Here is a 24044-nt window from a genome sequence, read left to right on the forward strand (position 1 = left end):
AGTGTGAACTATCTTTTCTCTAACCCACCGCGTGGGTCCACCATAACCTGTGACCACTCATCAGTGGCCAGCTCCAATGCACTTTTCTTAATATCTAATGAGTGCAAAGGAAACAAATTTAATAAATCATTTAATAGACAAATTAATGAAAAAGGATACAAATTCTGTTTCTATAGAGTTGTGACACGGGGGAGCTCAGGCAGCGCGCAAAGCAAATTCGCATGCCTGCTGGTCATGGTAAGCACATAGGAGATGGAGAAGGCACTCTAAGGGACATCATGTCATCTTTGTATGCCAATAATGGATGTCAGCTGACATTTCATTCCACTACATGGTTGGCTTAATGTAGGAGGAATTACTTTATGAAAATGAATTTACTGGTCATAATTGACAATTTCTAACAAGTATGATTCTAACAACAGGTTTGGAAGGCTCTATTTAGGATAGGAAATAATAGTGAAGGCATGCACAAGTTCATAATTACAGTTGATGAACTTGCTACATTACATCCACATGCAATTCATGGATACTATTAGTATGACCCACATTAAGTGGGCTGACAGTGGACAGCCAGCTGGACCCTGTATGCTTTTTACTAGTTCTAGATGTACTTCCAACTAAAGCATAATAAGTCACATGCACCAGTTGTTTGCATAAATAATCCTCTTATTTTCTTTTTTGAAGATAAGAGCATTCTATTATTAGCACCTTCAAAGAAATCCCCGAGGTAAAATGAAAAGTTACTTTGTTCGTTTTGAGAAAGAAGCATTATGCATTCCAACATTGATGTATCATAGGCCCCCAATTATTAACTGACACACTCTTCGTTCGAGTATTAAAGCTTAGCAACAGCTAGTTTTAGGTGAATTTTTTATGAGCCTACTGATTTTAGTAACATAGGTGCTCATTGAATTCATCTTTGACTCTCTTTGTCCTGTTTTTTCTGAAGAAAGGAGTGCTAAGGACTTTATCAACATGAGCTTCCAGGAAGAAATCTTGGAAAAGGTAAGACAGAGTACAATAAACAATTAAAAATATAGCATGCACATATTTCCAATGACCCTACCTGGTGTCATCTTTGTATAGGTCTATTAATGTGATCAAACTTGATGTGGATAAGGTATCTCAAAATGAGGAATGGAATATTAAAACTTGAGAGAAGAACTCCGAATCTGGGTTCTTTGTGGTTATGAATCTTAATTTCTCTGCCTCAACCACTTTCTTCCTCTCCACACCTTTGAGTCATCCACCTGCTCCGAATCTGGGTTCTTTGTGGGTATGAATCTTAATTTCTCTGCCTCAACCACATTCTTCCTCTCCACACCTTTGAGTCATCCACCTGCTCCAAACTTGTATGGCCTGATGGCGCGCCCCCCCCCCCGCCCCCCCAACCCCCACCCAAAAAAAAAAAAAGCCTCATATTCTTCTCATTCTCCTCTCACTGCCCCCTTACACCTGAAGTATGAACACATGCTACCAAGAATTCCACATGGACTTCTTACTCTAGGCAAACACTACCATTACCCTTCTTTTGTGTAAAATGATCATTTATCCATGTCCATGTCTTGTATAAAATGAGAACATTCCCTAATATGAAGGATCCTTTCCATAGGTTAGGAAACAAGCTGGAATGAAATCAACCTAAGCACACTTGGTCCGTTTTTTGGCACAAGTCCTATGGCCTAATGGTTGGACCACACTTCTTAATGGCCTGCTGATTTATTCATGTGTCTGAAAAACATGCTCATGATGGGGCATTCCTAATGCCTCATGGGAGCATTCGTTCTCTAAACATAAGTTCATGATCCGTAATTTGATAGGGTGGATCTTGTCTTCACATTTCTCCCAGTTGCAATAGTAATGCCAAGTCCTTGTTGCAGTCCTTGACATATAGTAGATCAGACATTTTATTAGTGTGCAAGCCTTGACCCTTTCACAAATATCTTCTTTGGGGGTACTTGGGGTCTTTAACAAAGGTGATCTGGGTTCAGATTGTTAGAGGTACTAGAGTAGCATAGATACCTCATTCTGCCATTGCTATGTTTGGTTCAACATCTCCATCAATGGATGTTCATTGAGGGATCTGAATCATATACTAATCTTTTTTGACTCTTCTAGGGTTGATGCTGACCTTTTGGATCACTCTCACACGGTATTGGTTCAATTATCATGTTTATGAACTCCGTGGATGTTGCAGAAGGAAATATTTCTAGAAAAAAAAGGGCATGAATTCCACAGTAAACAGGCTCTTTCTAATGACAACAATTGTCCATAAACATCCATACTCACTAGCCATACATTAATATCCTACAACATCCATCAGAAATTTGTTTTGACCTCCTCCACAATGCTTAAATCTACCTGATGCATAGGCTCAGAAGTGCCAATCTGTACTGTGCATTAATACACCTCTACCAAGCCTAACAATTGACCTTCCCAGAAATAGAGATACGAAGTTAACATAGAGCCCTATAGCTGTGTCGTCATCCACCTCTTCAAAATTCTAAGACAAGAATTTTCATACACTTGTTAGTGTTGTCTGTGGTCTCAAAGAGGGTGAATACGGCTTTTATCTCGATCAAATCTAATCCATCTGAGAGCAAGGTTCAAGTCGGACTCCTGATTATCTTTGTGACAGCATTATTGGCCAATAGTTATCATCATGTCCTTATCCAACACCTTTTTTGGTCATCCAAACTAGGATGCAGTGTGATGTATTTGCATTGATTGCATCCTCTCCCTTATGAATCAAGCCATCAGCATTCTTTGCTGGTGGCCATGATGAGACATTTGGGAGTAAGTCATTCATGGGGTCATTGGGATTTGCAAGGCACATCAGATCATGTGGCTGATCTTCACCCAATTTCTTCAGCCAGATGGATGCAGCCTCTTTTCCTTTTTGCTTGTATCTTCACTACATTCCCAGATTTGTTTGTCTGACAAAGTAGCCAGCTAGCAGTCAGTAGTCATAATGCTTTTATTCATCAATGCAAGGGAGTCTCTCTTGAAATAACAAAACTGGAAAAAAATTAGGTCATGCTCAGAGCATTGACATCACTGAAGTTATGATAGATGTCTTGCAACAAGCAATTTAGTCATAGCAATCTTTCATTTTTTCAAATCATTGGACTTAACCTTTTGCATTAACACTCAGGTGACAAATGCACGTTTTCAAGCTGGAATGTGTGCATTGACAATTCTGAGGTAATGGATTGCATTTCCATATCTTAGCAAGAAGTAGAGTAGTAATGTAAGGTTGCCTACAGATTTTAACATAAAATTTTTGTTCTCGCTAAACCAGGACTATGAACAGATAATATTATTCAGTTTTATTCTTTCAATTCAGATCATATTAAAAGTATTATTTCTCTCTGAGGGCAGCCTGCCTGGGAGATGTCTTCCTCCCAGTTTTTCAATTGGATTGAGAGATGTATTGTACTTTCATCTTAGTCTTTATTTGCTTTAGTGTTTGACTCAGTTAGGGACCTTGTAAAGAGCAGCTGAGTATATCATAAATACAATGGTTGTGTGAAGCATCAATTTGGTGGGCTAAAATGGTAGACCAGATGAGGGGCCACATGAAAGAAGGTGCCTAATAGCGAAGTCCACAAGAAGGCATCTCTCCTCAGCCTCTTAGAACCACCTTGGAGCAGTTCCCATTGAGAGTGGGCAGTCTCTATCCAAATCCTCAAAAGAGTCTTTGCAGTGAAAACATCCTTGACATCTATAGCATGCCTACACTTGGCAGTTCAAATGTATCAAGCAATAATTCTAGCAATCAGCTCCAATATGCGTTAGTTTATCTAAGTCCACTGTGAACTAGTAATCTAGAGCAAACATCCCACTTAGATGCTAGCCAATGAAGAGTAAGAAGGTGCTCCCTTGAAAATCCTTATGTCTGCATGTTGGGCCTTTGTCTGTGACCCAAGCTTGAGCCCCCCAAGTCACAACCTAGTTTCTATTGAGCCATAAAGGACCATCTTGAGGACTCTCCTCCACACCTCTTGAGCTCTGGGGCAATCCCATAGACAATGCCTCTATGTCTCTCTACTAGGCACAACATTTCATACGTGCCACTAGAACCCTGGCATACCCAAGCCTTGTACCAACTCCTTAGCTCCTATGAGCTACTAGCATTAGGAATAGACAATAGTCCTAGGCATGAAGCTATCATCTAGACAAAAAAAAAAAGAGAATGCCTTGTTTTTGCTAGTGAGGAGTGGCTGTTGGATGTGCTCTCATCCTACTCATTTGAATCCTCCTCCCTAGCTTGATGGGTCAGCTAAAGAATGCCACATCTCATGGTTTGTTAAGGAATGAATCCCTCCAAATTCCCTCTCCTAGATCCCATTGTAACCTCTAAAGATGATTCCTCTAGTAAGCCTAATGTCTCTCCAATGGATATGTCTTAAAGATCAATGATTTGGCTGCATGTTGTAGTCCTTATCTAGCAAAGCTATGATGCTGGAATTCAGCTTCCATCTATGATAGTGTCCTTGAGTCCACTGCATTATGAGTAGTTTTTGGTACACATTTGCTCAGATGCTGTGCCCAATGATGAGAAAAGAATTGCTCCCCTAAACATCGTCATAGCTACATGGATCTCTATCTATGACCCAAGCTAGAACCCCCCATGTTGCCACCATGGATTCCGTTGTGCTATGAAGTTCTATTTCAAGAACTCTCCTACAAATATCGTGGGTTGTAGTCCAATCTCTTTTTATCTCCACGGGCTCACCACATTGTGTGTATGCCATTGGGTCCTTGCCATATCCAAGCTAGTGCCAAGTTCTAAACTCATGTGGGCTACCCAACCATAGAAAGAGAGATATCTTCCTGGGTTTGAATGTCATGTAGCCACCTCCAAAAGTCATTTAGGAACTCATATGAGATTCCCTCTCTATGCTAATGGGGGTGACTCATGGCTGTGCTTTGATCCTACTCATTTGTATCCTTCTCCCCAACCTAGTAGTGTAGGCAAAAAAGGGTGTGTTGCATGGTTTGTCAAGAAAAGGGTCCCTCCACACCCACTCTCTTAGAGCCCATTCTAGTATTTATGGAGGCCTTCTCTAGTATGCCTAATATCTCCATCCATCTACAACATAGTAACTAGGTCTAGGTTTGATGCCATGTAAAAATTACACAACACAACGGACAGAATATGAGTAAGGAGTAGAGAATACAGAATAAATATGAGAAGAATAGTAACTTCTTTAATTCCAAACAAACTGATACAAAGATGGCTTTATCCATCCATGCGCTTCCACCATGAAGCTTAGGTAGCGATCTAGATAGATGATAGGAAAAGAGCTTAAGGCTTGCTGGAAGAACTTTGACTAGGTGAAAGATAGATTGATGATGGCTTGGGAGGGGTCTTCCTTTATAGATTGGGAAGGTAGTTTGGTTTGCTTATCCGGCCATATTATGAACCTTCCCTAGTCAGCCAAGGAATATTTCCTTTATCGTCGGGTAGAGGCTGCATTTTGCATCATTCCCAACCATCACAGTGATGGATTCTTGCAGAGGCTGCATAGAACTGTATAGAATTTTCTTATTGGTCATGTGATAGGAGGCACCACTATCCAATACCAATAAGCTAGTGGTAGATACTTCATGCGCCAAGGAATACACTTCCTCAATTGTCGCCGCTAATAACTCCAACTCTGCTTCAGTAGTATTGGTTGTCTCCTTCCCTTTAGTTTTTGGGGTGCTATTCTTTTTATCTTTCTTGTTGACTCAATCCATATTGTACATGGGCTAGTTACATGTTTATTTAAATTTTCTGTGTGATATATACGAGTCTTAATGTTTTGAGTTCTAAACCGTATTATACCTTGTCCAAAGACTCTAACTTTGACGTAAGTGACAAGTCAATAATGGATCATGGATATGTAATGTATTATTCTCAATTGACTCTCATGTATTATCACTCAAAATCAATTGGCCTTTCTTTGTTTAAGTGAGACTTCCATAGAGATCTAGAACCTCTTTCCCTAGTTCAAACTATAAAAAATACCTATATAAGAAAACCCATGTTTCTTATTTTACCCCCTCCTGGTTTCTAAATGTCCCTAACTTTTCTGGCTGCTATGTTTACAAGGGTGGGCATTGAGCATATCTAGCATGTGCCACTTTTATTCAGAGTATGCCACTACTTTGATCCTCTACCTAGAGCAGCCATTGAATGCTATATGGTCCACATCTTCTCATTGGAATCAATGATTCTCCTCAACCATGAAAGGGAATTTCTTGCCTTTACTAGACACAATGACACTAGTAGGATGCTCCCTCTAGAGAAGATACTGATCCATGCCTGGAAGATAGTTGTATCTATATGCCAATCTAGTGGAATCCCCTCCATCTCATACATCTCATAGCTTTGGCTTCCCTAAGACCCTATAGTCTCATTCTTTGAGTCTCCTGTGGTAACTCATGAAATGCAAACCAATCCCCCATTTACATAGCGATCTATTTAGAGAATCTCCCCCATGACAAGTATGTCCATTGTCCAATAGTGTGGCGCAAATCTGATCTTAAACAATGATTGAAGAGAAGCGGCTGCGTCTCTTCTCTCCAATAGTAATCAGTGAGGGAGGTGATGAATTGCAAAGATATACATCTCCATGCTCTAATAATGGTAGCCACAAATCTGACCTCAAAGCTCCTCCCTAAGTCTCTCGTACTAATCTCTTGAAAGATCTAGTGAATGTGGGGCTATCATGGTCCTCCATGTGTAGGTGTCATATCCTGTAGCCTCCCCATTAGGAGTTTCTTTGAAGGCTAATCGCTTGGAAGCAAACCCTTGACAATGAGCTTCACCGATAAGGCTTTGCTCAAACTATCTAGATCTATGATCCCTAATCCTCCTTTGGATCTAGGTTGTATGATGACATCCCAAACCACCTTCACTTTGGCTGAGCTCCCATCTCCTCCCAATCAACTAAAGTTCGTGATCAAGTGTTTCACTTGGCTTATGCATGACCTAGAGAATGCCCAACAGGAAGGGATGTACCACATGGTTGCCAAAAGAACGTGGTTGGCGAGCACTACACTCCCTACTAATGAGAGTCTCACCAAGCTCCAAGATAAGGAGATTCTATATGATGCTCAAAAGGAGAGGTGCTAAACGTTGCTCTAAGGTAATGTCAATGTCCAAATGGCATTCAAGATATCTCATAGAGGTCTCCCGGGGAAGTCATGTGAAATCCTTGTGTGGTCACCACTTGAGCACTCTAATGTTGCATACCCAAAATCCATAGGATTTTCAATAACCCACGCGAAATCCTTGTTGGATTGCGACTTCAGTAGTCTAGTGTTGCATACCTAAGATCCATAGGATTTTTGACAATTATTTAGGGCTCACTATGCTTTGCAAAATGTCTGCATGGTTGTTACAAAGCCTCTAAAGTTACTCTCATCCTCATCCAGGTAGACTGCTGTATCATCAGCAAGCTCCACATCAAGAAGCTCCTCAAACTCAAGGATGGGTAGCTTGATCCATTTAATACTTGTAGATTTGTATCTCAAAAAGGAACTCATGACATCAGTTACAAATAAAAACAAGAAAGGAGCTAATGGTCATCTCTATCTGACTGATTTTTGAATGCTGAAGCTATCTCCACTCACCCCACTAATGATGACCCGGCTATGTGCTCAAGAATAGAGAACTGCGATGTTGGGTATTTCACTCACGCCTCACTTATGACTACGCTCACATTGGAGTGTCGATGATCAGTAGGATAGTGGGGCACTTTTTACTCTCGGTAGGAGAGGTTTTTTCCCCCAGACTTATGGTATTATTTCATATGTGCTTATGACACATACTTACGGGCACTTACCGTGTTCGGGTGTGAACACCCCCCTACAATCCTAAGGTTTAAGGGTTGTACCTTGTACTTTTAGTTTACACTCTTTTCAGTCTATTGCATTGGGTGTCGTGCTTCACTCTCTACTGTCTCCTGTTTTCTGTGCTGAGCTTCGATCCTGACCTCCACTCTCACATTTGGTATTAGAGCATTGGCTCTGTTTAGCTTAGGTCCATTCAGCGTTCGGGACTCTCTGCTCAGGTCCAACCTCAACCTTCAGAAGGAGACGCCCTGCTCCTCTGCTTTGCACAGCAGTGCCTTGTCCTGCAGCAGCTCGATCTGATTCTCTCCACGTCAGCAGACTGCAGAACGTCCCGCCAGCTCTCGTCAGTCACGCTGCCTCTGGCAATGCCCGCCCCCTGGCCAGACTACCCTTCCCGCCACACATCCTAGTGACTCCTACTGGTACCGCCCGTCTGATAAGCGCTTGTCCCAGCGACGCCTACCTATCTCGTCGCCCGTTAACTTCAGTCGCCAGTGCCGCCTACCTGCAGTCTTCACATCCCTCAACAGTTGCTCGTCAACAGCGACGCCTCTAAAGACTGGTCCTTTGTGCCACCGGTTCACCACTGTGCCATCTCACAGCAGCTCAGACGCCCGCTCGCCTGCGACGTCCAGCCCACTTGACTGTCTTCACGTCAGCCACGTCACCCCCCCTGACACTTGCCTGTCATCAGCGACAACCCGTCATCACTAAGGTATTTTATTTTTTAATTTTTTTCCTTTTATTTCAGAACAAAGTTCTAGAAGAGGGGGGTTGCTACGCAACAGGCACAGCATACAGGATACATGTCTGGGACAAATTGGATGCAAATTTTTGGACACATTCATAAAAAATTTTGGGGCTTTTATGTTTTCTGAGGACATTGGTGTATGTACTACAATTACAGTCATTGATAGACTGTTTTGAACAAATCTGGGGCAAGAAATTTTGGGGATTTTGCTGGTATAGTGTTGCTGAACACTGATTGCACGTTGGGCTGCGTGCATAACAGACAGTTTTGATAGAGTGCATCTCTGTACACTAATTGCATGAAGTTATTTCCTGCAATTTTTGGAAATTTTCAGATTTCCTTTGTAGTTCTGCTTCAACATTTCTCTTTTGCATTTATTTTTGGTAATTGAAAATCATGGCAAATCAGGGAGGAGATATTTCCACCTATGTATCCAAGGAGGACAGATTGGATGGAAATAACTATTCACTTTGGTCCTTCATGATGAAGAATGTACTTGTGGCAAAAAATCTTTGGGATTATGTTAGTGGAGAAGAAGCTCGACCTGGAGTTGTGGCTCCAGCTACTACTCCTCTAGGAGGATGTGCACCATGGGCACCTTAGTATTCTCCACTTCAACCACTTGCCCAAAGAACAGCAGCTCAAAAAGCATGGGATACATGCGATGCATAGGCTTTGTCACTGATTGCATTGGCAGTTCAGCGGTCAATCATCCCCCACATTCGTTCAGCAGCTTCTTCACGAGAAGCTTGGCTAACTTTGGAGCAGATGTTTGCAGGCAAGAATGAGACTCGCATCTCTTTCTTAAAGGAAGAGCTAGAGACATTGAAAATGGATGAAGGTGATTCTATTCAGGATCACTTGAACAAAATTCAGGATCACTTGAATAAAATTCAGGACTTGCGAGAGCAACTCATGAATGTTGATGAGTACTATTCGGATGCATAGATGATATCCACCACTTTGAACTCATTACCTCCGTACTTGGCTTTTCATACAGCCTTAAACCTCACCATGAGGATTGCCACGCAGCCAATCACTTTTCTTTAGTTAGTCAGTTTGCTTCTAGAGGAGGAGCAAACACTGAGGAATAGTGGTGTGGATGCTATAGCCTTTGAGTAGGCTTTTATGGCTAGATACAAGGGCAAAAGCAGCTAAGTGAAGAATGCTCTGCAGAGTTCTGGGACTTCAGGCACCTCTCAGGCAAACAAAAAACAAGGGGGCACACAAGCCAAAAAGGGCAAATGCCATTATTGCAAGAAGCCAGGTCACTACATAACTGAGTGCAGAAAGCACATTGCCAAAGAGAAGAAAAAAGAGTTAGGAATGTTTGTTTCTGATGCTTCTTCCACCGCTACTGAGTCCGCGTCCTTTGTTGCAGACGTGGACTATTGTTTTTACACATGCAGTTATGACACCTCTTGGGCAGCTCGAGCATTTAGCTCTACTGAGGATGCAAGCACTTGGTTTTTTGATAGTGGTGCTTCTAGGCATATTACATCTTGCAGAGATTTATTTGCATCTGTTCATGCAGCTCCAGTTGGCAAGTCTGTACAGTGTGCCAACAATGCATCATACCTTGTTAGAGGTATTGGGGAGATTGTGCTCACAGCCATTGATGGCTCTATTCTCCGCCTACATGATGCTTTATTTGTGCCAGGCATAAAGAAGAATTTGCTCTCTATCTCTTCTTTGGCACGTTGTGGATTACAAGTCACATTTGATGATGACCGATGCATGGTGAGAGACAAAGAACACATGACTTTGGTCTTGACATGCACTTTATGTCATGGGTTATACGAGTTGGATACTCTTTCAGTTGATCAGTTAGTGTATTTGACATCCACTCTTACTCCTGCTATAATACAGGTAGAGTTATGGCATGCTAGGATGGGGCATGTGAACTTTGGCAGCTTGATGCTCTTACAGCGTATGCAAATGCTAGATGGATTACCTCTGTTGGAGAGACCTCCTGAGCACTTGCGCGAAGGACGTATTTTGGGAAAAATGCATCATTTATCATTTCCCCGTGATGTTCCTTTTAGAGCAACAACTAGGTTGCAGTTAGTGCATTCAGATGTATGTGGATCTATGCAGACAAAGTCATTGGGAGAATGTTACTATTTTTTGACTTTTATTGATGACTTTACTTGATTTTGCTGGGTCTACTCTTTGGTCAAAAAGTCAGAAGTGTATGATGTATTCTTGGCTTTTCATGCACTTGTTGAAAACCAGTCTGGTTGTAAAATTAAGACTCTCCGTTCGGACTGAGGGGGGGAATACATGTCCTCTATGCTGAATTCTTTTTTAAAGCAGAAGGGCATTGCCCATCAGTACACTACTGCTTATACTCCACAGTAGAATGGGTTTGCAGAGATAAAGAATCGGTCACTCATGGAGATGGCCAGATGTATGCTGAAGGCAAAGAGCTTGCCTCATAGTTTCTGGATGGAAGCCGTCATGTGTGCTTGCTATGTTTTGAACAGATGCCCCACCAAAGCATTGAAGAAAATTACACCTTTTGAGGCTTGGAACAACTGGAAACCTTCTGTTGGACACTTTCGTACCTTTGGGTGCCTTGCATATGCATATATTCCAAAGGTACTTAGGAAAAAGTTAGATAACAGGGCTGTTAAATGCATTTTTATGGGATATAGCAATGAGAGCAAAGGCTACAGACTCTATGATCCTGTTTCTAAAAAGGTGATTGTCAGTAGGGATATACTATTTGATGAAAAATCAGAATTGTCCCTGGCTGGTTTAGATACATATCACGCTGCCCGTGATGTATTTGAACGGCTGTTGCCCATTACATTTGGTAATTCAGCTGGAGTTTCAGCAAGTGAACTCAATATTCAGCCAGCTACTCCTATTGAAAATGCAGAAAATCAGCCATTGGCTGATCTGAATATTCAGCAAAGTGCTGAAACTGAAATTCAGCAAGAGCTTATGCACAGTCAGGAGGCAAGACAAATGTCTAGATGGTATTTACAGTGGTATTTACAGACTACGAAAGATAGTCTGGATGCACCCATGGCTGGTCGTACTAGAAGGCAAGCTCGTATGCATGATACTGCACATACCATGGAGTTTGTTATGGCAGCACGCACCCTTGATGAAGAGGAGCCTGAATGTTTTGAGGATGCACAACAGAGTGTGCATTGGATGGCAGCAATGAAAGCTGAATTGGATTCTATCACTAAAAATCAAACATGGGATTTGGTGTCTTTGCCATTTGGGAAGAAAGCTATTGGAACAAAATGGGTCTACAAGCTGGAATGGAATGCAGATGGATCCATTGACAAATACAAGGCAAGGCTTGTAGCCAAGGGCTATGCACAGAAAAAAGGCATTGACTATGAGGAGACATTTGCTCCTACCTCCCGTATGACGACCATCAGGTCTATGGTTGCTTTGGCTGCTCATTATGGATGGACTGTGCATCAGTTGGATATTAAAACTGCATTTTTACATAGGGAACTTCATGAGGAAGTATATGCACAGCAGCCCATTGGTTTTGCAGTTGAGGGTTTGGAACACTTGGTATGCAAGCTGAAAAAAGCTTTGTATGGTTTGAAACAAGCTCCTAGAGCTTGGTATGCAAAGATAGATGCTTTCTTGCTTAGCCAAGGGTTCATTAACAGCTCATCTGAGTCTACCCTTTACGTATGTAAAGAGAGGGGATCCATGCTGATCATTTGTCTTTATGTTGTTGATCTCTTGCTTACAGGGACACACGTTGATCAGATTTCAGTATCTAAACAAAATTTGCAACAAACTTTTGACATGTCAGACTTGGGGTCTTTGTATTATTACTTGGGCATTCAGTTCATACATGATGCTAGAGGTATTGGGTTATCACAGTCAAGATACATTGATAAACTTCTTGAGAAGTTTGGCTTAGAGGATTGCAAGCCAGTTTGTACACCAATGGAACCTGGACTTAAATTGTCATTACATGATGACAGTGATTTGTTTGATATACACACATATGCTCTAGCAATTGGATGTCTTATTTACTTATGCAACACTAGGCCAGACATATAGTTTGTAGTTTCAGCCCTGAGCAGATATATGCATCAGCCACTCATGTCACATTGGCAAGCTGTTAAGCGTGTCTTCCATTACTTGCAGGGTACTAGATCTATTGGATTGCTTTATGCCAAAGGGGGACCACTGCAGTTACATGCTTACAGTGATTCTGATTGGGCTGGTGATTATGATTCACGTCACTCCACTAGTGGCAATTGTTTCTTTCTTGGCTCATCTTGCATATCTTGGCTTAGCAAGAAACAATCCACTGTCGCCACATCATCATGTGAAGCTGAATACAAGACAGCTTTCACTACCACAGTTGAATGCATATGGATTAGATGCTTGCTTGTTGATCTGGATGTATCTGTTATGGAGCCTACTCCTTTGTTCACTAACAGTTAGAGTGCCATTGCAGTGGCACGGAACCTAGTGTTTCATACACGGACGAAACACATTGAGATACATTATCACTTTGTTAGAGAGAGGCTACATGCAGGTGATATCAGCCTTGTCTATTGTCCTACCACCAATAATGTGGCAGACATCTTCACCAAAGCTCTTCCTCGTGAGAAATTTGAAGCGTTTTGCCATGCTTTAAATTTGATCTTCTTTGGTGGCGGATGATCCTTGTACTCTTGATCACGCTTCACTCTAGGGGGGTTTGTTAGGTATTTCACTCACGCCTCACTTACGCCTACGCTCACATTGGAGTGTCAGTGATGAGTAGGATACTAGGGGACTTTTTACTCTTGGTAGGAGAGGTTTTTTCCCCCAGACCTATGGTATTATTTCGTATGTGCTTATGACACTCACTTATGGGCACTTACCGTGTTCGGGTGTGAACACCCCCCAACAACCCTACGGTTTAAGGGTTGTACCTTGTACTTTCAGTTTACACTCTTTTCAGTCTATTGCATTGGGTGTCGTGCTTCACTCTCTACTGTCTACTGTTTTCTATGGTGAGCTTCGATTCTGACCTCCACTCTCACATGCGACTCCCTGACCTATTGCTTTGGAAAGCCCATTCTCATTATTGTACCCCCCAACAACCCTACGGTTTAAGGGTTGTACCTTGTACTTTCAGTTTACACTCTTTTCAGTCTATTGCATTGGGTGTCGTGCTTCACTCTCTACTGTCTACTGTTTTCTATGCTGAGCTTCGATTCTGACCTCCACTCTCACATGCGACTCCCCTGACCTATTGCTTTGGAAAGCCCATTCTCATTATTGTACCCTCCACAAACTCCCAATCCATGAGATCATATGCCTTTTCGAAGTCGAGACTTGAAGTCGGGAAGAAGCACAATCTAGCCAGAGCTTTGGTCTCCCAAAAGGTGAAAGTATTGTCCAAGATGTTGTGCTTTGAGACAAATCTTGTCTGAGTGGGGTGTATAAAGCCTGACATGAATGGTGCTAGCCTAAACTTAATCACCTTGGCAAGGATCTTGTAGGTAGTTCTTAGCGAGACGATCAGTCTCCATTGTGTGATCTCTTTTCTATCTCTAGTTCCTTTGGGTATGCGAGGAATAAGCCCCTTGGAAAGTTTCTCTGGCATAGTCCCTGATGCCATAATCTCCTTAACGGCTGAGTGAAGGCCTACACTGATAAGATTCTTGTAGCCCACAAGGACTTATCATGTCCGCCTTCCCTTCAACACTTGCCGGAGGGTAGTGCCCAAAGTGCCTCCTCCAGCTCCTCTGTGAAATGGATGTCTGCTCATCCTGTCTATAATCCTCTTCATGATCTGCCTAACCATCTCTCTGTCTCTCTCATATCAGATCAGCTTTTTGTGCAGGTGGCTGCAATGGATTCGGCCCATTTTCAGCAGCAATCAGCTGGAGCTGGGGCTGATTATTTATTTACAGCACCCCCCCACACACATGGCAACACATTCAGTTTTGCAGGTTTCAGCACTCTCTCCATCATCCTGCACATTCCTCTATCATCAGCCTGATCCAGTGCCCTCACTGATACTTCAGGCTTCATGCAAGGACTGATCACTCCACATTGAATTCAGCATTTCATTTTCAGATCAGTGCATATTTTTCCTTCCATTCTCTGTGTTTGTTTCAGTCTGTCTTCCTTTCTCTCTCCATGTTCATGTTCTCCTATTGTGTCTCTCACAATTTCAATATGGGAGAGGCCTTGGAGGATCGGAAAGGTAGATATATGCGCAGAGATCATTAGAGGAGGAGAGCAGGTTGCATTGCAGGAGCTCATCATATATCTGGTCAGTAAACTTATCTTCAACTGATCCCCAAGTGAAACTGCTTCTACCATTTTACAGAATTATCTTACTTGGGAAAGGGATTTTGGAAGTCCAACAATTCATTGGTGTGGATCCATACCACCTTTTAACTTCCAACCTGTACTGGCTTTAAAAGTAACCTGCCACTTATTCCAGGTCCATGTCTAGTATGTCTTAGTTACACTTTGAGTGCTAAGGTCTGAAGGCCCTCTAAAGCTGACTGTAACCAAGTCTCTTGTGCATCCAAAATTGAATAATATCTAGATAGCCTGCTACTTACATGGTTGTACAATGCTTCATATGTCAAGACACCTTGTCTCACTATGTAGCCTTTCTAAACTATAGTGATTGTGCCTTACAGGCTAGGATGACCTTCCATCTTAAATTATGAACTACTTTCCTCTACCTATGTATTTTGACATTCTATAGGTTTATCAGAATGCTTAGTCCTCTTCACATTTGGTGCAAGAGTGTGTGGACTACCACACTCTTTCAAGGGGTGGCTGCTTCTGCATAAACCTCTTGGTTGTCTCTACACTTTTACTTCCATCACCACTAACCAACCATTTAGGGGACTTATTTGATGATTTGAATTGTTCACCTCTTGATTTTAACCTCTGATTCTCTCACCAGTTGGCCCTTACCCCTCATTGTTCGAGACATCATATGTACTATTCAAAGTCTTCCTTGATTTGGTACTGTGGATCTCTTGAAAGATATTCCTTTGAAAAAATTAGTTGAGTTCTCATACGTATCCTTTAAGGTCTGTCTTGATCGGGTACTATGAATCTATTGCAAGATGCCGACATACCTGATATCTATTGGAAATCAAGAATCTAACCCCACTTGTCCAAGGAGAGGGAGAAAAAACGATGATGTGCTTTTCTGAATAAGGTCCTAGAATTTGGAGATCTAGGAAGAATAAGTTTGATGAAGTAAGAGATGGTTTAATAGAATTTGAAGATGGCTGGAACTAACTGTAGCCACTGGCAGGGTGGCATGTGTTGGAGATAAGACAGTCGACTGGGCACTTGGCTAAGTGAAGATTGCTTTTGAAGACAGCAGCCAATGATGGAGCTGATAGAGGCAGGTCTGGGGTGACCATAATGGATAGCATATAGTCAGGTGGCAAGCAAATTGGATAGGATGGGTGGTGATGGGTCTGAAGCATTGTAGGAAGTGGCTGCATGATGAAACTATATACCAGGACAGGTGTTGATGAGGCTGAGGCGGCTCAAGAAGAGACACCAGATCATATACAGTTGTTACAGAGACTTCGAGGTATCGGGGGAGCTAGAGTCATAATGGAGAGCATCAGAGAGGTGGTGCCCCTGGAATGGAGGAATGACACAGTGATAGATCAGACAAGAATAGGGCTCTTAACCAGAGGGATTTCTTGCAATGGTAGCCATTAGTGGAGAGAGTGTATTTACTTTTTCTGTAGAGATGGATGGCAGATTTAGGTGACAGGATCTGGATATGAGAGTTCACAGGATGCTCTCGACAAAGGATTAGAGTTGTGGTTCATTGTTATAGGACTTCGTACTTAGACCCAAAATGGAACAAGACATTGGGCATACAGGAGGCGGCCACTACAAAGACTAGTGGGATCCTAGGGAGTGGTTATGGAGACATCAATTTGTAGAGACGCCTTAGGATGTGCCCTTCTTTGACTATACCACTAGGTTAGGGAGGAACATAGATGAACAGGATCAGAGTGACGCCTGCTGCAGCTGAGCATTAGACTATAATCTTAGGGTTGTAAGAGAGTGTTCACACCCAAAGAGTGTGAAACACAATAAGTGCCTAAAACTATGTAACATAGACACATAAAATAAAAGAAATAAATTTGGGGAAAAAACCTCTCGTACTATAGAGAATACAAAGTGTCCCAATGTCCTATTGAAGATCATCATCACTCCTCTGTGAGCATAGCCATGAGTCAATCTCAAACCCCCTTGGAGTGAAGAGTGATCAAGATACAAGGGTCATCCAACGAAGGAGATCGAATTTAAAGCATTGCGAAATGCTTCAACTTTGTCACAAGGAAGAGCTTTCGTGAAGATGTCTACCACATTACTGGTGGTAGGATAGTAGACAAAGCTGATATCACTTGCATGTAGCCTCTCTCTGACAAAGTGATAATGGATCTCAATGTGGTAGGATAGTATGTTGCAGCCATTGAGGCTTGCAAGGAGGCCATTTGGTTGGGTTGTTTGGTTGTTGACCTTGGTATTGCGAATGCTACCCCTATAATGCATTCAAATTCTATGAGTGCTATCCAGTTAGCCAAGAATCCGGTCTTCCATGCGAAGATAAAACACATTGAGGTGAGGTATCACTTCATTCATGAGTCATTGAGGACAGGTCTGTTGACCTTGTGAAGATCTCAACTGACAAGAATCCTGCAGACTTGCTCACGAAAAGCCTCTCTATAAAGCGCTTTGCCTTTCTTAGGAGGTTGATGGGCGTTGGATGAGATGGCATCTTTCCTCATCGTGTTGTATGTATGTATATGTTGTAATGTCTTTTCTTTTTTCTTTTCACTCCTCACTAGGGCAGATTCGCCTTTAAGTGGGAGGTTGTTGCGGGTAAAGACGCCTTTCCCTAACCGCCCGTGTATTATTACACTGATAGTACCCACGCCTGCACACTGCAAGCAGCGGACGCCCATCACTGTCACATCATTCTTTATTCTTCTAGCAACATTTAAATAAAGGAAAGGCTGGTCACACATTGTGACTGTTGGAGTTCCCACATTATGTGTCTCTCTTGCTCTTGCTCGTTTCCCCATAGCTCTTGCTCCCATTCGTGCTTCCACTTCAGGTCTCACCTCCCTTCATATGAAAGGCCAAGTACAAGGGCGGCAATGAATTCAAGGTGGTAGATATCAACTATGCATCTGAGTAACACTCATCTACATTCATAGGCTGCTCATGCAAGTCCTAAATTTTATTTAGATTATTCTACATAGAATCACCCTCATCTGTCTTTACTGTGTCAAGCTCTTTTTTCAAGAAAGAGATATGTATCTCATTCTTTCCAACAAATATCTACTCTAAGGTTAGCCATGCTTCTCGTTAAGAACTTGCAAACCGAATGTGAGGGATGATAGACCGGTGAACAGCCAATGCAATCAGCGACAAAGCCTATGCATCCCGTGTATCCCATGCCTTTTGTGATGGTGATCTTTGGGGAAGTGGCTAAGTTGGAGCGGGCTGAATAGGTTGAGTTGCCCATTGTCCACGTTCTCCTGGAAGAGTAGTAGGAGCCACAACTCCGGGCCTAACTTCTTCACCACCAACATAATTCCAAATATTCTTCACAATTAGCACATTCTTCATCATGAAGGACTGGAGGGAATAGTTGTTACTATCCAACCTATCCTCCTTGGATACATAAGTAAATATATCACCTCCCTGATTTGCCATGATAGATTATGCTAATCAGAGAGCAAAGGAGCAATGTCTCAAGTTGGACCAACTTGGAAATCTCAGAATTTCCAGAAATTACAGCAAGTACTTTGCTGTAATTAGCAAATTTAAGCACACTCTATCAAAACCTGTTTGAAATGCACGCTGTTCAAGGTGCAATTAAATGCTCAGCAACACTTAAAATGCAAAAGCCCCAAATTTTCTTGTCCCAAAATGCACGACATCAGTTTGTTTCAGATTGTCACAGGTGTACATGTGTCAATCACTGAGCTGACTGCAAAAGCTCCAAATGTCTGGCCCAAAATGCACAAAATCTCTACTATAATTGTGTCCCAAACACTTACTGGAACCAAGAATGTATGTCCCAGCAACAAGCCCCTTCCCGAGAAGTGAATCTGAATTAAAAATTGATTTTTTAAAAAATGTTTTACCTTCGATTCTAAGCTGTGGTGGTGGACTTGGTAGTGCAGGTAGTAGCTGGAGGTCGAGTTGGAGGTGGGGGCACGGATGAAGGTCGAGTTGGATGTGGCGGGCGCAGTTGGGGGTTGAGTTAGAGAGTGTGGTGGGTGAGCTAGGTCAGGCAAGGTGGCAACTCTGCTAGGCGGGATGGACTGGAGTGTGAGGACAGAGCGTTGTACAGGGCACAGGGATAGAGCTTGGCGCAGGCTGAGTGCCGCCTGTTGGAAACAAATAGGGGGCAAGTGTCGTACTACAGGCCAGGTGTCAACTTTGCCTAGCAAGGCAGGGTGGCATGTCATGACAGGGCAAACAAGGCATTGCAACTGGCAGCTTGCTGGTGGCTCTGCTAGTGATGATGGAGCTACTGACAATGGCAAAGGAGCTAGAGATGATGGCTCTGAGGTCAACTGAGCTAAGGCTCAGCTTTGATACCAAATGAAAGAGGAAGAGATCGAAGCTTAGCCAAGACAGTGTGGAGTTTTAGAGGACGACACCCAATGCAATAATCTAAAGTGTGTTATGCAAGTACAAAGTACAACCCTTAAACCTTAGGGTTGTAAGAGGGTGTTCACACCCAAAGAGTGTGAAGCACGATAAGTGTCCAAAATTGTGTAACATAGGCACATAAAATAAAAGAAATAAATCTAGGGGAAAAAACCTCTCATACGAAGAGTAAAAAGTGCCCCAATGTCCTATTGAAGATCACTGTCACTCTTGTGTGAGCATAGGCGTGAGTTGATCCCAATAGTTTGCTTGCAGGGTGTATAAGTGAACCCAAGAAAACTCATTAACAAGCTACTTTGAGAATTCTTTGATTTCTCAAGTGAACTCCCAATCTTGGCATTCTCTATCCAATAGGTATAGGAGACACCACCTCGGTGTTAGATCAATGGATAGATTCCAATTGGGCTGGTGATGTCGATCTTTCAAGATCGACAGCCCAGTTCTGCTTCTTCTTGGTGCAAGTGCTATCTTTTAGAGTAGCAGGAAGCAGTCGATCATGGCCGTGTCTTCTATGGAGGTCGAGGACGGAGCGGCATCATCCATCACATGCGAGACCACGCAGATTGGAGATTGTTGGGTGACCTTGATTGTAATCATAGCCATGCTACCATTCTTCCATGTGATAATGAGAGTTGCGTAGCCATTGTTCAAAATATGGTGTTTCATGCATGGATGAAGTACATACAAATCTGATACCATTTCATTCAAGGGAAGAATTTGACTGGTACTATATGTTGAGCTAAAAAAGTATTAGCCTAACTTAAATAACCCCAAAACACGCTTAATTAATGAAGAAACCTTCTTATTTTAAAAAGAAACACAATTTTAGAGAGTTATTGTATCCAACATGCAAAACCCTAATTTGGGTGCCCCAAACTTTCTATAAATAGGCACATAGCCCACCACTCTCCCTCAGTCTTGTTTTTGCACATTTCAAGAGTCTTATCTCTACTACCCACACCCCGTTCGTGGAGGATATCATGGTCAGAGCTTCCCCCAACCATCTACTACCATGCAGTACCCTAGAGTTTACTCAACAGTTGATGCATCGTACCCTGGAGTTGTCACCTACAATTTTTTTGCTGCATTTGATGCTGCAGTCATCTGTTGCTGTCCCCCTCAGTCTGTTTACTGCATTTGGTGCTGATCTCATCATCTGATGTTGTTGCCCATTAGTTTAGGGCTGCCGCCTTGACATTCTCTCCTCAACAAGTTGCGTTTACAGTTTTTGGCTCTAACCCTAGCTTTCGGAGGGCCCTACCCCGCCGCTTTAGCCTCTCCATGCTAGACCGATCCATGTGGGACATCTTAGGATGAACACCCCAGGAGCAGTTCCACACCGCACTGGGAGTACCTCTAGATTGTATCTAGTCCAGATATCATTTTGTATCTACTCAATTTAGTTCAACATAGCATAAATGTTAGCTTCACTGGGACTTTTGAAATCTCCCAGACATTTGTATGTAACATTTTGGTCTCATAGGCCAACTTGGCCTGTTGTAGACGTTAATATAACTTTCTTTCTTCTTTCTTTCTTTCTCTCTCTCTCCTACATTGCAATATGCATTAGATCTAACCTTCCTTGGTTGCATTTGCCAGTGTTCGACAACGGAAGCTACCTTTGCTGTGTTTTGAGATCCATTCAAAGTACAATACACTCTACAGCTCATAACCTCTGCCTTGATCCCAAAGATACCAGAGTTCGAGGTTTAGTATTCATTGCATAGTGTGTTTGCTACATGAGCATTGTATATTCATTATTCATTCTGTTCACTATCTCTGACTCACCCTAACCCTAAACCTGACTGTGCTCTATGTTTATTAGTCTGTGCTTTGTCATCATATGATTGGTTTTGTGTTTACTGCGTTAAGAGCATTTTTTTCACATGGTATTAGAGCTAGATACTCTTTGAGAAATACTCTCTGAGAAACCTTGTCCTTTGGTTGGAAAGCTCATTCGTGAAAGTAGGAACAATAGAAGAGTCAGATGACTTCAAACACATTTACAACAATGCTCTAGTCTCCACAACCAAACATGGATAGAAACGAGCAGGAGTGAGTCTCTTAGCCTCCTACCTTCCGATTTGATATGGGCGGAGAACCATCGGACTACCATGGAGTCCACAGACCATATCAAATTTCAGCCATTGAGTATGATCTCATTCTTATGCATAGGGCTCAATAGGAGGTTGAAGGTAAGCTTGAGTTTTCTCCTTGAGATTCCGTGCACAAATATTGATCTTGCAGGACCTTCCCACTACGAACCGGTCATCTGCAAGTGGAACCTAGCTCGGATTACACATCACTTCTACAATACTTCTTTTCTCCAATGCTGGGTACATACCCTATTATTTCAGATTTCATGCCAATTGATTTTGTATTTTCTATTGGATTTTTGTCAAGAAGGGACTCTTCAAAATTAAGGTTGGTTTGTGAGTAATGAGAAAGATAGGTATTTCTTTATGAACTCAAAAGTAGGTAAGAAGCTTTTTTTTTTTGCAAGTAAAATGTGGCTAAATATATTACTTAGAAGGCTAATTTCAATGGGCTGCTCATGCTCAACATGCTAGCTAGAGCTGATGCAAATCACAAATACATCATGTACACAAGCCTCTCAAGGCGGTCGTGGGGGGATGGGGGCAAGAAGCCATGGAGGGGGGGGGGGGGGGGGGGTGTATCGGAAAAAAAATCCCTGTCATCACGTCGCCTCCTACCCCTGCCCCTTGATTGCTCCCTCACACTCGTGCCTGCCCTGCTCGGCGCCTTCTCTGGTCCCCTTTCCTGCTTGTGGCCCCCACCTGTGGCCCGTCGCCCTACCCTGCCCATCGCCTGCCCTACCCCACCTTGCCCGTCGCCCCGCCCCACCCCACCTTGCTTGTTGCTCGCCCTACCTATCGCCCCGCCCCCTGGCCATCATCTTGCCTGTCCCCCGCCTATGCCTTCCGCCCCTGTCCCTAATCCGCATCTACCTGTGCCCTTGCCCCTTGGCCATCATCTCGGCTTGTGCCCTTTCCTTGCCCCCTGCCCGTCACCTCTGCCTTTTTTAAAAAAAAACAGCAATCCCCCCCCCCTCAGTTGCTTCCTCTGCTGCAGCAAGTCCCCCCCTCCGGTAGCATTGCAGCGTGATAGATAGGTTCTCAGCAGGGATGCACAATGGAAACCTCTGGTCAGATGACGGCACATTCTACAAGTGTCCCCCAGTCAAACACCTTGCACATCATTCTTTGTGAGGAACAGCTCTTAGCTGTCCATGCCACAAAGCTGAAGTTGAAAGAAACCGCGATCTTTGGTCAGGTCGTTGGACACTCCCCATGGAGGGCCCAAATATGGGACTAGCTCCACTCCACGCTGCACATTGGCATACCGCAGAGATCGCAGAGGCAGCCCTCATGGGCCAAGGGATCGTCATGGTTCGACTCACCTCTGCGAATGCAGCTCGTGAGCTAGTGGAGAGTGCACCCTATGCCTCCACAAAGGGTGTCATTCACATGATTCCGTGGTATAGTGGCTTCACAGTGGAGACATTTGCAGAAGTCCCAAAGGTATGAGTGGCCGTAAAAGACACAAAGAGTATATACCAAAGTTCCTAGAGATTGAGGGAGGAGGTTACTCCTTTAGGCAGTAGGTCATTGTGACTGGGCAATCAGGGCAGTGCTTGCGTTGCCATGACTTTGGGTATCATGCAACAATTTGTATGTGTTTCGGAGCCAAGGTGGCTCTGTTGATGACAGGCCCGCAGGTGGACGCTGATGGCTTCACACGGGTCCAGAGACGACAGAGAGGGAGACGGGAGGGAGGCGCAGCTAGCTCCTCAGACAAAGCCTCGACAGTAGGGAGTAGGTGGACGAGCGACACCCCCTCGACAGAGCACTCCATAGCCCCCCCTGCCCGCCCCACCCGGCAGGACCGGAGCCCCCCACATCCACCACCCACGCCACAGACTACCTCACCTAAGATCCCACAACCTCCACACCCACCCGCCCATACATCCCATGCCCCCCCTCTCACTGACCCTGGCCCACAGCCCCCCCTTTCTAGGGCCAGTAAGCCCCCCCACACTTGCCATGCACCTCCGTCCATCCCACCATCCCTCGATTCTCTTCCCCCCCACCACCCCCACACCAAGCACCCCCCTTGATCCACACCCAATTTAGGTAATCCCCCCTAGACCAACCTCCTCTCCTCCCACAGGAGGTGATGAGCCACACATGCCTACTTCCTCCTAGCACCAGTAGTCTTTCCCCTCCCACACAGTCACCAGCTCATCTACCCCTGCTGCCCGTCATACTTTTCCGAGACAAGTACAGCTGTTGCCACAAGAGTTCTTCCGTAGTGGCCCATGGTCCTACTTTAGAGTTGCAGAGCGCGGAGAGTTTCCACTACCTCTAGAGGTGGGAATCTTCGTGGTTCCTAAGTCAAGGAGGGGCAAGGTCCATCTACTAGCACCATCAGGATGGACCAAACTATGCCTTTTTATCCAGTCCTATCATTCAAGGGATTGGACGACGACAGAGATAGAGGAGTTGAAGAGTCACGTCGCGGACTACATCTCCCATTGGATGGGAGAAGGACTAGCACTGTTTTCATACCACTCGCCTGGTTGCATGATGGACATTAACTGGTGGGCTGGTGCCGAGGTCCCATACTTGAGCATTATCTTTCGAGCCCCTCCACAGTGGAGAGCTCCAAGGGATGTGATTGAGTGGCCCCTAGCACATGCGGCCCGTTTCTACCAATGTGTAGAGTCACAACTCTCAGCATGGCT

General features: G+C 43.6%; 1 protein-coding gene across 17 annotated transcripts in view; it reads left to right on the plus strand.

Annotated features, from left to right (window-relative positions):
- The window catches only part of LOC148021332 (uncharacterized), a 293723-nt gene that overhangs the window by 114808 nt on the left and 154871 nt on the right, over positions 1-24044 (plus strand). For 12 of the 17 annotated variants that reach the window (XR_015694538.1, XM_087698141.1, XM_087698124.1 and 9 more), the window contains 2 exons: positions 950-1005; positions 3155-3204. Coding sequence is in view for 16 of the 17 variants with exons in the window: in XM_087698141.1 (XP_087554267.1) it covers positions 950-1005; positions 3155-3204 (106 nt within the window). In the remaining variant the exon portion in view is untranslated. The remainder of the gene's footprint in view (positions 1-949; positions 1006-3154; positions 3205-24044) is intronic. The other 5 variants (XM_087698134.1, XM_087698139.1, XM_087698132.1 and 2 more) reach the window with 1 other exon arrangement.

The sequence above is a fragment of the Lygodium microphyllum genome, chromosome 18 (genome assembly GCF_053477565.2).
Source record: "Lygodium microphyllum isolate KBCC chromosome 18, Lygodium_microphyllum_v1.1.10, whole genome shotgun sequence".
NCBI lineage: Eukaryota > Viridiplantae > Streptophyta > Polypodiopsida > Schizaeales > Lygodiaceae > Lygodium > Lygodium microphyllum.